Genomic DNA, 13,109 nt, shown 5'->3' with positions numbered 1-13,109 from the left:
CAAAATGCAGCTTAGCTTTTTGAATTGTTAGGTGAAATTTTAGCTGCTGCTGTTAACACTGGCTCCTCACTTTAATTAGTATTTTGCGTAAAGTCAACTTTAAGGGCATGACTGCTGTGTAGTTGCCCACTTACAATAATAATGACATTGCTAATAAATCACGTATGACAGTAAAAGCTGAAGATATCAGACATAATCTAAATTGATCCTGTTGCCAGCTCTCTGTCTCACTTTAGCTCCTGCTGATAACACAAGTTCTTTGACCGCTCAAGCTGTGTCAGGAGTTATTGCTGATGTGGGCCCCTAAAGCCCTTTTAGTCACTGACTGTAATATATCAGGATATATAAATAAGTTCATTTAAGTTTAGTTTTTTATGTCAAGAGTTTTATCAGTGCTTGAGCTTGTGTTGGAAGACCCCGGTAGTAGCTTTCTAGGGGATCACTACTCCATCCGGTGAGTGCCACAATTATTTTAAAATTATATAATTTATATTGGATGTAGAGATTGTAAACAAAATAGTAAGTGTAAAATTGATGACGAAACAGGGTGATGTGTACACCTATTTGTTTCACAACAGCTGTCACTGACAAATATTCACACTCACCAACTCATCGTCAACCTCTTATCCTGTGTACAGGGTCATGGGGGGGGACTGACAAATATTTTTAATATTTTGCTGAAAGTAACCTTCAAAGAACTAAAATGTATCTGCACAAAGAAAGTGAGAACACAATTACTGTAGCTCACATTTAGTGTCATTATTATGACTTAGATTCTTTAATGTAATTTAATCATTATATTGCAAAGCTGCTGTGTAATTGTGTACTTTGGTCCACCCAAGGTAAGAATGACAAATGACTGGTAACATCTGATAGTTAAGATATCAAATATCATCATTGACCTTATTGGCAGCTCTGTCTCACTTTAGCTGCTGAGCTGTTACATTAGCTAAAGATGAGGTTCCACAGACAGACAAAAAGAGCAGCAACTCAGCTCTAAATGTCTCTGGAGCCCAATAATTAAGATGTTGATGTGATGTACTTAAAAGTATAAATGTGGGATTCTAAGTATAATTGACTTTTGCTTAGCAGTAGCTGTTAGTCAGTAATCAACAACTATCAAGCTACAACGTAGGCTGGAAAATGACTTGAGCAGCACAGTCAGCTAATGCTAGATTGTTTACTGATTTGCAGACTCATCACTCTGTTGTTCTTTTTGAACAGCAAAAGACTCAATATTCTAGCTTTTTAAAGATTAAAAAGCTAGAATATTGAGTCTTTTGCTTACTAAAACCAGGAAATCAACAGAATTGATTACCTGGTTTTATGGGAACCTTTGGAAGCAGGGAAGTTATTGGGGTCACTGTCACAATTTGGCTCGAACCCGGTCTGCTGGGGCATAGACCAGCGTAAAAATATTCCCAGTAGGGAAGTTAAGCCATTCACTCTGGTTTTCAAATCAAATCAATTGTTTTGTTGCAAATTTTTTTACATATTGATGGGGATTGATACTAAATGCTGGAGCGTTTATTTTTGGTGCAGTGTTTAAAATATAGCCTAATGTGTTTTTGTTTATGACTCTCTGGAGACTTTTGCAGTCTGACAATTCACATACAAAGCAGTTAGACAATATACTAAAACACTTTCAACGGAGCAGTGGTAAAAGTCCCTGAGCAGTTCCGCAGATAGTGTGTAATTTCCCAGTGTCCGTAAGAAGTAGAGCCGCTATTGAGCCTTTTTAACCAGGGCAAAGGAGTTAATTGTCCATGCGAGGTCCTCACTGATGTAGCTAAGTCCCCAGAAACTTCTAAATACCCTCTCCACTTCTTCTCCCCTGATGGTTAGTGGAGCATGGTCCCCTCTGTGTCTCTTGAAATCAATAATGAGTTATTTTAGTCTTTTTGATGTTAAGTAAGGTTATTTTCCATGCACCAATCTGGTAAGCCAGTTCCATCTCTGTTGTGTCATCTGCAGATTTGATTATTGTGTTTGTGGGATATGTGGAAACGCAGCCCAATGTGTATAAAGAACATGGGACTCAGAACACAGCCCAGCCCTAGTGCTGAGGGTCAGACTGGAGGAGAGATGTGTACCAACTGTTTGTGGGAGTTTGGATATCTTTAATATGACCTGCTTGTGTGTAGCTGCGGTGTTTGTCCGCTCGGGGGCGTCCTGCCTCCATGTCTGCTGCTTTAACTCCCAGTAGCTTCTCTCGCTCTGACAGGCAGCTTGATGAAGCTCATTAACTTCATCTGTTACACGCGCCGCACACTCCGCCTCTCTGGTTTCACGTGTTCGCACTTTCCTCTCCGTCAGGACCAGGATCATGCGGTCCCTTCTCAGACCTGAGACCGGTTCTGTGACTGGGGAACTTGATGAGACCCTCAGACTCTCATCAGCCTGGACTTTCATGGTGTGATGAGCCCGAGAGCCTCTTGTGTTTCCTGTGACGCAGGACAGTCGCACCGCACCACACCGCGCACTTCGGAGCGGGGAAAAAAGCGCGTCCGTGACTTAGGTCTTCTGTAACCACTCGACCCTAAAGTGAACATGTCTTTACTGTAGTACGACGCACTGATCTGAGAGCGAACATCACTATCTGTGGGAGGACAAGGACCGCGGCTCCGGAGCATCATCCCCTGCTGAGCGGCGGGGAGTCGAACCGACACCTGCAGGTGATCCGGAGCGTCAGAAACCTTCTGTTTAAAGGATATTATCGCTTCTGTGCCAGGAACGCGACTGTTCTCCATAACTGAAAAGTGGATTTCATTAAATTTTTCAATTCATGGATGCTGATGCGCAAGCGGATCGAGTCCCCGCGCAGGAATTTAGCCAAAAAATGTTTGTGTAATTTGACAAACAGCTGGAGACAGAAAACATCTGTCTGACCTGTGACACTGACAAAGGAAACACCTGCTCCTGCTGCGGAGAGAAAAGGTACCTGAACACATCGCAAAACATTTACAATCTAGATATAACAGGTTAAAATCAATCAGTGTTCAATCTGATCATTATTAATATCATCAACACAACAGTGTTTATCTATGTTATTCTTAATTTATTGGGATGGGACCATGTTGGAGATACCAGCTTTCAATGTAATCTCATCCAGATTATTATCCTGTAGCCTAAATCTACCAGTAAAATTAATAAATTAATTAATCAGTCAATCGATAAGTAGCATACCAATCAATAACAAGGGACTCAGACTGCCGGATGGATCTCAGGTTCTTTGTTCTGGCCGGCTTCAGATCGGATTTTCTGTTTTCAGCTGATTCTGCTGGAATGCAACTTGAGCTCGTGCTGATTAGCTCGTGCAAGTGCGTGTGCATGTGTGTGTGTTCACGGGGTGCGTTTGACAAACTAAACCAAACATTGTCTGCGTACTCTTTTAAGGGTGTGTGTCTGTGTGCGCGCGGATGTGCATGTGTTTGCGCGCTCATCTTGCTGATGGCTCTGCAATTTCGTGCGCGGGAGGCATTGATTATAAATGTGTTTGCCTGAGGATGAGGAGTGCCTGCAAAAAGAGTGTATAAAGAAGAGCTGAAAACTCACAGTTTAACCACCATCTGGTTAAATACATGGCCAAAAGTATGTGGACACCTGGACTTTCCAGCCACACCTGAAAGTTTAATATGTCATCCTCCAAACACAGATTTGTTCATCAGATAGAGTCAGGCATGTGATTCTCCTTTGCTGTCCTTACACAGCGACAATGTCTGCTACAGAGGAGGTTAGGTGGATGGATGGGTCACCAAAACATTCATACCTGCCAACCTACTCCTATGAGTAGCATGGCGTTCAAACTTTATCATGAATATTCGCTATACAGTCATCTAAGTTTTGACCGTTTGTCTGACCTCACTCAAGTTGCCAGGTCGTCTATGAAACACAGTCCCAACACACCACATACAATTTCAACCCATCTGTCACTGCAGCCTGATTAACCCACAGCCTGATCCAAGAGGCTTGTGTGCAGCTGCTCTCTGCTCAGGTGGACAGGCCTGTTGTCAAAATGTCAAATCTAAATACACCTGTAAATTTAAGCAGAGTTGGACCGAACAGTTTGCAGCTAAACCATTTGCTGAAGCGATGAGCATGTTGGTGGATGAAAGGGAAAAAGTGAACAAGACTGAGCCTCTACAGCCCGGGGGACGTAAACTTTGTTTACATCAAGGGCCAAATTCCAAAATTTTCGGCATTCACTCGCTATCTTCCGTCTTTTTGGTTCCGCCATGTTTAATCAACTGAGATGTTTTCATCAACTAGTAATCCATCATTGAAATTAACTTTTTTCACTGCCTGCGACTGTGGTGCTTCCTGGCTCCATGCTGGCTTGAACAAGTTATTTATCTTGTTCCCACAAGTTAATAATTTTGTACCGACAACATAACAAACTTGTTCACACAGATACTGACTGGTGCACAAGATAAAGGCACAATCCCAATCTCCACAATCACGGACTTTGAGGTCAAAATGCACATTTTCCGTAAGTTCCCATCTCTGCAGACTTTGCCTGAGGGAATTACTCACAATTCATAGCGATATGACATTAAACAGAGTTGCACGGAGAAGCCAGTGTAATAAAAAAACATCGAAGGGGCAGCTACAAGAAAAAAAGAAGTTTATATGTAAGTGTATAATGCTGTTTTGATAAAATCAAGTAAATAGATTATTTGGAAATTACCTCTTATCACCAGGTAATTTTGAAATAATGAATTTACTCTGCAAGAGCTGGTGGATCCCTTCAGTGTAGTCATGGTAACATTGCAAGAGCGCATGCGGTGCTGGCACATTGAACCATTTCGGGCCCTGTCAGCCTCTTGCACTGAAGCCCTTACCAGGTGATGTCAACTAAGACTGTGAGGGTTCAGGGTTTAGGCATTAGGGTGGAGATATATCACCTTTCTGGACTTTAGGGGCTCCGTAGAGACCATCTTTATTGGTTGTTCATCTGTCGGTGGAGGACTCTAACATGCCAGGAAAAAACAGATACAACAGATAACAAAAAAAATAAAAATGTTGGTTCCACCACAAACTTTTGATGTAATAGTTTTGTGTATGAGATACAACCTGTTAATTAGTAAGAAAACCTTCAATAGTGTAATGAACCAAAGACTTGGGTGACATGCCAAAAATCTTAAGGCATGTAAGAGACAATCTTTTTCAACCTACAGTCAGTGTTATCATACCCAAGTTAAATTGTTGGAGATCTGTACGCCTAGAAATGAAAAACAATGTACTACCTCAACAGATAAACCATCAGTGGTGACTGACTGAGATTAATGATCACCTCTTTGGTTTTGTACACCTTGAGAGGGAGGTGGTTTCAGCTCCTCCACCCTGGCCCTGTAGGACTCCTTGATGTTATCATTTGTTCGACTAACCTCTGTGGTGTCATCTGCATATTTAATCAAATGATAGTTCTGGTATTATGTATATACTCTGGCTATAGCTTAGGGGGTAAAGCGGGTCATCCACTGATCACTTGGTAGGCGGTTCACCGTGTGTGGTAGCTCACTGTCACACCAATGGCAGTGAACTGGTGAGTGTGTGCGTGAATGAGTGAATGAACAGCAAAATAAATGCTTTTGATGAAAGCGCTGTATACATTTATGTGTGAATAGGTGAGTAAGGACTGAGACAGCAACTCTGTGACGTGCTCAGAATTTTTCCTTGAAGCATCTCTGGTTTATTTATCATGTATTGATTGCTTCCTCCTCTGTCTGAATTTTCCAACAGGTTTCTAGAAGAATATGAAATTGTAGCTGCTGAGAACCTGAAGCTCTGCCTCCTCCGCTGCCAGCCAAGACAGCTATGCCCGACACAGGAACCTTTACCGCAGGAAACCCTTAGGGTCAGTGTTCATAGGTGGGACCGCCCACTGTGGTTGACCCTGCCCTGGGTGACGGGGGACTCCATGGTCTGGCTCATCCTGTCCTCCCCACACCACCCGCACCGCTGCTGCAGCCACCTGCCTGTTGATTGTGCGATCATATCACTTCTCCTTTTCCCTGCAGCTCGACTCACTGCAAAATGGCGAGGGGTTCAAATCTTCTGCGCGTTTCAAGTCACTGCTTCCTTTCCCTGCTGATGCTGAAGAGCTGCTGCTGGCTGCTAGGCTCTGCCACTCAGAAGCCCACAGTGTTGGCAGACTCCCAGCAGCCCCAGCAGGAGTACGCACACTCCATCCGGCTGGATGGTGACATCATCTTGGGCGGCTTGTTCCCCGTGCACTCTCGTGGCGAGAGAGGCGTTCCCTGCGGCGAGCTGAAGAAGGAGAAGGGCATCCACCGTCTGGAAGCCATGCTGTTCGCCATCGACCTCATCAACAAGGACCCGGAGCTGCTGCCCAATGTGACGCTCGGGGCACGCATCCTGGACACGTGTTCACGTGACACCTATGCCCTGGAGCAGTCGCTCACCTTCGTCCAGGCACTCATCGAGAGGGACAGCTCTGACGTCCGCTGTGCTAACGGTGACCCACCCATCTTCGCCAAGCCGGATAAAGTGGTGGGTGTCATCGGGGCGTCGGCCAGCTCTGTGTCAATCATGGTGGCCAACATCCTGCGACTGTTCAAGGTAAGAGAAGGCTGTCAGATGAAGTTTCTGTTTGAATGGTGAGCCTGCTCATGTACTGTGGTTTCATGTGACTAAATGGTGAACATTTGGTTTGTCACCACTGCCAAAGAAACAGCTGTTTCGGCTAACAAGCCTGCAAAAACACACTCTGTTGGCTCTCTTTGAGAGAGAGATGTTTTGACTCTTGTTGGGCCAGATGTGGCCAAAGGTTTTACATCTCTTAGCAGATCTGTGAGAGTAGAGCCTGTCCAAAGATAAAAAAGACAAAGCATTTGTAAAATTAACATTTGGTTTTTAAGTTGTAAAGCTACTGTGGAGAACCTGGTAGATAGCAATCATCGAAAGAGCAGGTGTGATGGTATGTGTGTATGTGACAGTAGCGGGGCGGGTGTGTTGGACAGTGCAGTGAAACTATTAAATGTGTGTTCTCTTCAGTAATGGGACTGCAGTTTAAGAATTGGGTTTAAGAGCTTTTCAGACTCAGTGATAGCGCACTCCTCACCCTGTGATTGTAATTAACGTTTCTCACAAAACAAACCTCCTTTTCCCACTTTCTAATCTCACTATGACAATCGCCTTTATGCAGCAGACGTGGAGAAGAACTGCAGCCTTAACCTGGAGAAGACAGACAGATGTGATGTACAGGAGAATGATGTCAATATGAAGTGTTTCATCAGTGGCGGTGGAAACATATTCATATATTCACATTTGTCTTCAGTTGTTCATTAGCTTCATCCTCCCTCTGAGCTGAATTCATTGATAATGTTTTCAGACGTCTGTTTCTTGCAGTACGTTGACATAGAAAGTTGATCCCAGCTGTTGCTGTTGTCATCTTCTGCGTGTGCAGACAAACTGTATCTTGAGGCGCCGTGTTTCTGTGCATGGCAGCAAAGAAATTCCACTGCGTTAAATTAGTGATGAACTATATGATTCATGTGTTTGTGCTAGAACACAGCCTCTTAATGAGGACAGAAAGGCCCAACAACATCACTTATCTAAAATTAGCTGGAGATGCCTCGTGGGTGGGATAGCCAGATTTTCATGATGTAGAGGATTCCTCACCCTGCTGCCGCTCACGTGTGCTGTCACAACCTTCAGCTGCAGTCCAGACTCAGATATAGGAGTTGGCTTTAATAGGTTCTCAGTTAAGCATAACATAATACAAACTCCTAAAGCCATGTTTTTACAGCTGCACCATTTCATCAAATTAAAATATTCTAGACGCAGGCATGCAAACTCAAGTGGGATTAAAAGGATAACAGTTCCGAAACTGAACCTGCCTTGGGGGTTCTGGTGTCATCCCTCCCTGGGACAGATGCGGAGGAGGTATCCAGATCCTAAAAGTAACTTAACACCAGGATGAAAAACAGTCCTTCACCTCTGACCTCAACCAGTATCACTGATGTGTGTGGTTGGGTGTGGTCAGAAGTGTGCTTCATTGCACCTGTAAACACACAAATCTTTGTTTCACTATCTTCATCTTGACATGATGCATTCCCTAGCACCTTACTCTTACATTAACCATCACAACTAAGTGCCTGACCCCTAACCCCTAACCCTAAAACCCAGTCTTAACCCTCAAACAGCCCTTTAAACTTGTGGGGTTCAGCATGTTGCTCCCCACAAGTTTAGTGGGCTCCTTTCTTTTGGACCCCACAAATATTGTATAACAGGCCTACCCAACAGTGGTGTCGCAGGATCCTGGAGTACACCTGCGCATCACTGCAGCAAGGTGAGAAGTTAAACCACCGGAGGTCAGTAAAGATAAGATATTCACTCTTTAAGTAAAAGTATCATTACTGCAATATAAACATCACATTTAAAAAATCTCTGCATTGAAAATATCAGTTTAGTAAAAGTAATTATTGTTTGCAAAACGTTCTCAGTACAGTATTGATAATGCAACTGAAATGCTGTTTCCAATGTGTTGTCTTTTTTATGTTATATGACTATGTTTTTGTTATACAGTAAAGGATAGGTTCTTAAAACAATTTCCATTGTAGATGCACTGGAAGGGGCGAAAGTCACGTTAAAGCTAGGCTATTATTTGCTTAGAGAGAAAGATACCAACAAAAAGCATTTGGCTTGTGACAGTATGATTTGTATGTTCAGCTAAATTAAAGCGTGGATCACGACAGACTTCAATGGCTTACATTTTTGTGAAAGTGAAATTGGATTGTCACACAGTTGCTCTTGTGATATATTAGATGTGAACTAATGAAAAACATTGATTGGAAGTAATACTAGGTTGCACTAGATATTTTAGGACACGCATTCTTTGCTGTGACCTCCTACATATAATTCAGTTGCAATATTTTCTGAATATTAATACAAAGTTGAAACTTAAGCTTGTATCATTATTCAAAAAAGGGAGAACAACCAATGACTTTGACAATGATGGTGTTAAAAGCCAAAAACAGCAGGCCCTTTTTTGAGAATTTGCCCAGATTTAAACAATTTTACTGTCATGGATTATTGCAGCCTGAAATAAATACCGCCTACACAATGTCACAACAAATTGATACACTTTCATGAAAAGTTAACATTTGGGGAAAAACATCACACTGCAAAATAAACATATTTCATGTGGTGATAGTTAACAATGTCATCAATGAGATGTTTCTGTTTCAACTCACCAGGGGAGTGATTGATCACTCATGTTGTACAAATCCATGGTCGAGTCTAATGAGAGTAGCATGGTTTTATTTTTATTTTAGTTCAAAGTTCAAAAAGTTGAGGGGATGTGTGCGGAATAACAATAAGCTATAAAGCCACACTAAAGGCTCTTAATTGCTTAGTAGCACTAAATACAAAGTACAGCTGAGGCTGATGGCAATGTCATTAGAAATGTCTTTCAGATATTTGGTCACTGTCCAGTGTTTACCGGACTTTATTTGGGCAGGCCGTCCAGATATGTTAACTGCCGTCCAGGTATATTTGGCAACCCATTTTAGCATTTTGCAGAGAAATACAGAGAGAGGTTATCTGGTATTACGTTACAAGTAGGGCTGGGAAAAAAAGTCATGATTATTATTACAATATATATATATATACAGTATATATATATAACAATATAACAAATATTCAATATATCGTCAATAAATGTTTGATTTAATTCCTTTAAATCACAGACAAAGTAGCACTTAATTTTCCTATTAAGATGTTTATTTTGTTGAGGAAAAGGAACAGAAAAAAGATTTACTAATCAAATTTGTTGAAAAAAGATTTTATCATAATCGTTGTTTATGTTTTACCCCAGATTTGTTAAATGATCTGCTGTTTGGCATCAAACGTTTTGACCATAAAGAAAAGTTGAAACCACAATTAACTGTTTTTTTCAACTATCACTCAGGAGCAAAAATCAGCCTTTAAATTTGAAACAAATAAATTGACATTTATCGTGATAATTATCGATATCGAATGGTATGAATGTTTTATCGTGATAACATTTTTGGCCATATCGCCCAGCTCTAGTTACAAGACGTGACATGGTGGATATTTTACAAGCACGGAGCAGGTAAAGCAACAGTGAACAGTGAACACACCAGTGCAGGTGTCATTCGGTACCACATTGGGTTTGATAATTTCAATAGCCTTCATCATTAACAAGCCTCCTCTACATGTGGTGCACCTGCTTCTCTAAAAACAGATAAAATATATAGGAATAAAAACAATACAAACATATCAAACATTTCCAAAAGCTTTCACTGATGCCACTAGAGGAAAAATTATCCATCCAATTTGATTCAGATATTTTAGCCAAAATATATAGACGAAATATCACAAATGTATCTTGTTTTTACATGAATCATACATAATCATAGATAACAGTACACTGCATTACACAATAATCGATAGCATTACAATATTTTATTTCTGCCCAGTGTGAGTTATCTCACCTACTGCCCTGACATGTTGTGGCTCTAAGAATAGATAAATAATCAGTTTCTGTCCTGTCCTTGATTTGGAGGAGGGGTTTTTTTGCCTTAATTTCATAGTAACACATGAAGAGAAACAGGAAATGTGGAGATGACATGCAGCAAAGGGCAGTGGGCTCTCTGGCCACTGTGTTAAGGACTGAAAGTTGTACATGGTACGTGTGCTCTGCCAGGTGAGCTACCAGGGCGCCCCGATTCAGCGGAGATTTGCTGTTAATAAAAGTCTCTCCTCCCTCTTCCTTTGCTTCACGGAGGGAGTCAGAGGTGAGATCCTCCATCTGAAACTGTGATATGCTCTCAGTGCATTTGCATAATATTTGCACATCCATTTCACACAGTATCACACAGTCTGAGCCTGGCCTGGTCTTCAGGAGGACTGTGCTGCGACAGTCGCTCACGATGCTGCGTTATATTTCCATATCTGCGTGGGAGAGACAGAACCACAGAGTCTCTGTTTATGCGCTCGCTGCAGGCTCGGCCAAAAACACAAAATAAAAAATGAAAGGGGTGAGAAAATAACAGAGGGAGGAATGAAAACAGAGGGAACCTTCCTACATCGTTCCATATAAACTGTCAGAGGGAGGAGATGAATTGAGCCTCCAAGCAGAACGACAGCCTCAAACCACAGAAGAAGAAAAGTATCACTGTCAGTCAATATCATCTGGGACATTGCCTGGGACATCACGCTCCCAAACAACATGGCAACATCAACTATACAGTAAATATACCAGAAAAGCAAAAGTAGGAGCTAAAAGAGGCTAAACAGCCCAGTAGAGCTGCAGGGTTGGAGAGAATTATCTGTGGGTTTGTCACTCTGAGTGACAACTTTGACATACAAGTGGACATGTGATTAACTACTAATAAAAATATATTGATTTAAGCCAGTTTTTCAGGAGTTAGATGAGAGGAAGTGCACCATTTTGAGAACTGACACTTAACTTTTTAAATACAAGAATCATCCTGATTCTTTTCTTTCATTAGACAGAGGTAACGAGTTGTGTTTTCACTCAACACATCATCTGCTCAGCCAGAAAATCCTCTGCAAAATTGCAAAAACAACTAGCTTAAATGGATGAAGCCTAATTCTACCTACATGAAAGATGTAATGTTCAGTTTGTGTTGAAATTGCTTCAGAGAGTTGGTTCAAGTGCATGATCCTTTTAGAGACTGTAGTTTGCATTACTTTGAATTATATTGTGATATACTGATTGGAATTTTTTTATATTTACTCTACCTGTAGCTGCCAAAATGACCATACACTGACTGTAAAGTTATAGTAATTCACTGCTGATGGTTTTGCTGTGAACAGGTTAGCGTTCACCTCCTGGACAGTCAGATATTGGTATCAGCTGATTCAATTTATCCTCTGTTACAGAATGAAGCGATAAAGAACAGCAGATACCAAACAGACATTAATGTGCTTGACGATGCAAAAAGTTTCCAGGTTGAGAAAGACAGATACTGAACATGTCCTGTACGGTGAGGAATATTTACTTTGTTTTCACGCAGCTTTGCACAGTCTGAAGACGCGTGAATGTTGAAACTGGGTTTCACTCTCTGAAGTGTTACCTCCTAATAACACGCCACTATGTGCTAACACAAGCAGCAGATGGTTAATATGAGGGAATAAACACATCATCTGTGGGACAAAAGAAAAGCAGAGGAGGTCAAAATCGCATCTGGGGAGAATGTATATCTACAAATATCCTGCTGACAAGCTTTATTTACATTCTTAATGTACATGCCAAGAAATAATGACTGTTCAGTTGCTCTGATGGAGGCGTTTATTTCATGAGCCTTTTTTAGCCATCTAAAGAGATGTTTCCCAAAAGCATTGTAACTCAAAATGCAAATCTCACATGAGTTGAGACTTTATAATATCTTCGGCTTTTTTCAACTTAAATGACTTGAGATTTGACTTGGACCTGCTTCAAATAACTTTTTAACTGCTGTGGACTTAAATCACCTAAAACTTGAAACATCTCTTTCTTGAGCAAAGGGATGCATCACCATCCTGAACTAATCTAACCTGTCAGCCGCTGGCAGGTGACATCACTGCAAGTCAGCCTCCCACAGCCAATCACAGACATATAATCAGACCAGTGTGTCTCATTAACCGACTGTGTGACCTGAACATCTCAGTTTGAGCAGCGGCATCACGTCCAATCAGCAACCTCATCTCATACTAACGTCCTTAATGAATGTGAGGGTGAAACCGTTCCACCTTTATAAAATAATGCCAGCTGGAGGCGTCCGCCGGCTGATCTGTCTCGATTACCTGATTGCTCTATTGTTGGCTAACAAATGTAATTTTTCTCTGAAAGGGAAAAAAAGATGGAGGAAAGGGTGGATAATGGAATTTAATCGAGAGGAATTTGCACATTGTAGCGGCAATTCATTAGTGCGCCTGATAATAACCAACTCGTTAAGCTGTCTGAATCGTCCTCATTGTTTTTTTGTCAGTTTTAATAAAGCTTTTTGTGCTTTATGCTCATATTTATTATTTTCAATAATCCCTTCTCCTATTGGAAACTGTCAGATTAAAACCAGACAGAGGTGGGGTGGGGGGGGGGGGGGGGGGGGGGGGGG

The 13,109-nt window shown here is 41.6% G+C and overlaps 1 protein-coding gene and 1 long non-coding RNA gene across 2 annotated transcripts in view; one reads left to right on the top strand and one right to left on the bottom strand.

Annotated features, from left to right (window-relative positions):
- The first annotated feature begins 1,560 nt into the window (after positions 1-1,560).
- Positions 1,561-13,109, top strand: part of LOC123961830 (metabotropic glutamate receptor 8-like) — a 151,442-nt gene continuing 139,893 nt past the window's right edge. The window contains exons 1-3 of the mRNA XM_046037557.1: positions 1,561-2,937; positions 5,743-5,857; positions 6,021-6,582. Coding sequence (XP_045893513.1) covers positions 6,037-6,582 — 546 coding nt within the window. The 5' untranslated portion in view covers positions 1,561-2,937; positions 5,743-5,857; positions 6,021-6,036. The remainder of the gene's footprint in view (positions 2,938-5,742; positions 5,858-6,020; positions 6,583-13,109) is intronic.
- Positions 4,912-8,020, bottom strand: LOC123961831. Its single transcript, XR_006822793.1, has 4 exons — positions 7,645-8,020; positions 7,289-7,457; positions 7,121-7,197; positions 4,912-6,826 (listed from the first exon to the last, which is right to left on the bottom strand). It is a non-coding gene; the product is annotated as an uncharacterized LOC123961831 (long non-coding RNA).

This window comes from Micropterus dolomieu, linkage group LG22 (genome assembly GCF_021292245.1).
Source record: "Micropterus dolomieu isolate WLL.071019.BEF.003 ecotype Adirondacks linkage group LG22, ASM2129224v1, whole genome shotgun sequence".
Taxonomy (NCBI): domain Eukaryota; kingdom Metazoa; phylum Chordata; class Actinopteri; order Centrarchiformes; family Centrarchidae; genus Micropterus; species Micropterus dolomieu.
Note: the sequence above shows the minus strand (reverse complement) of the source record. Positions and strands in the feature narration are given on the sequence as shown.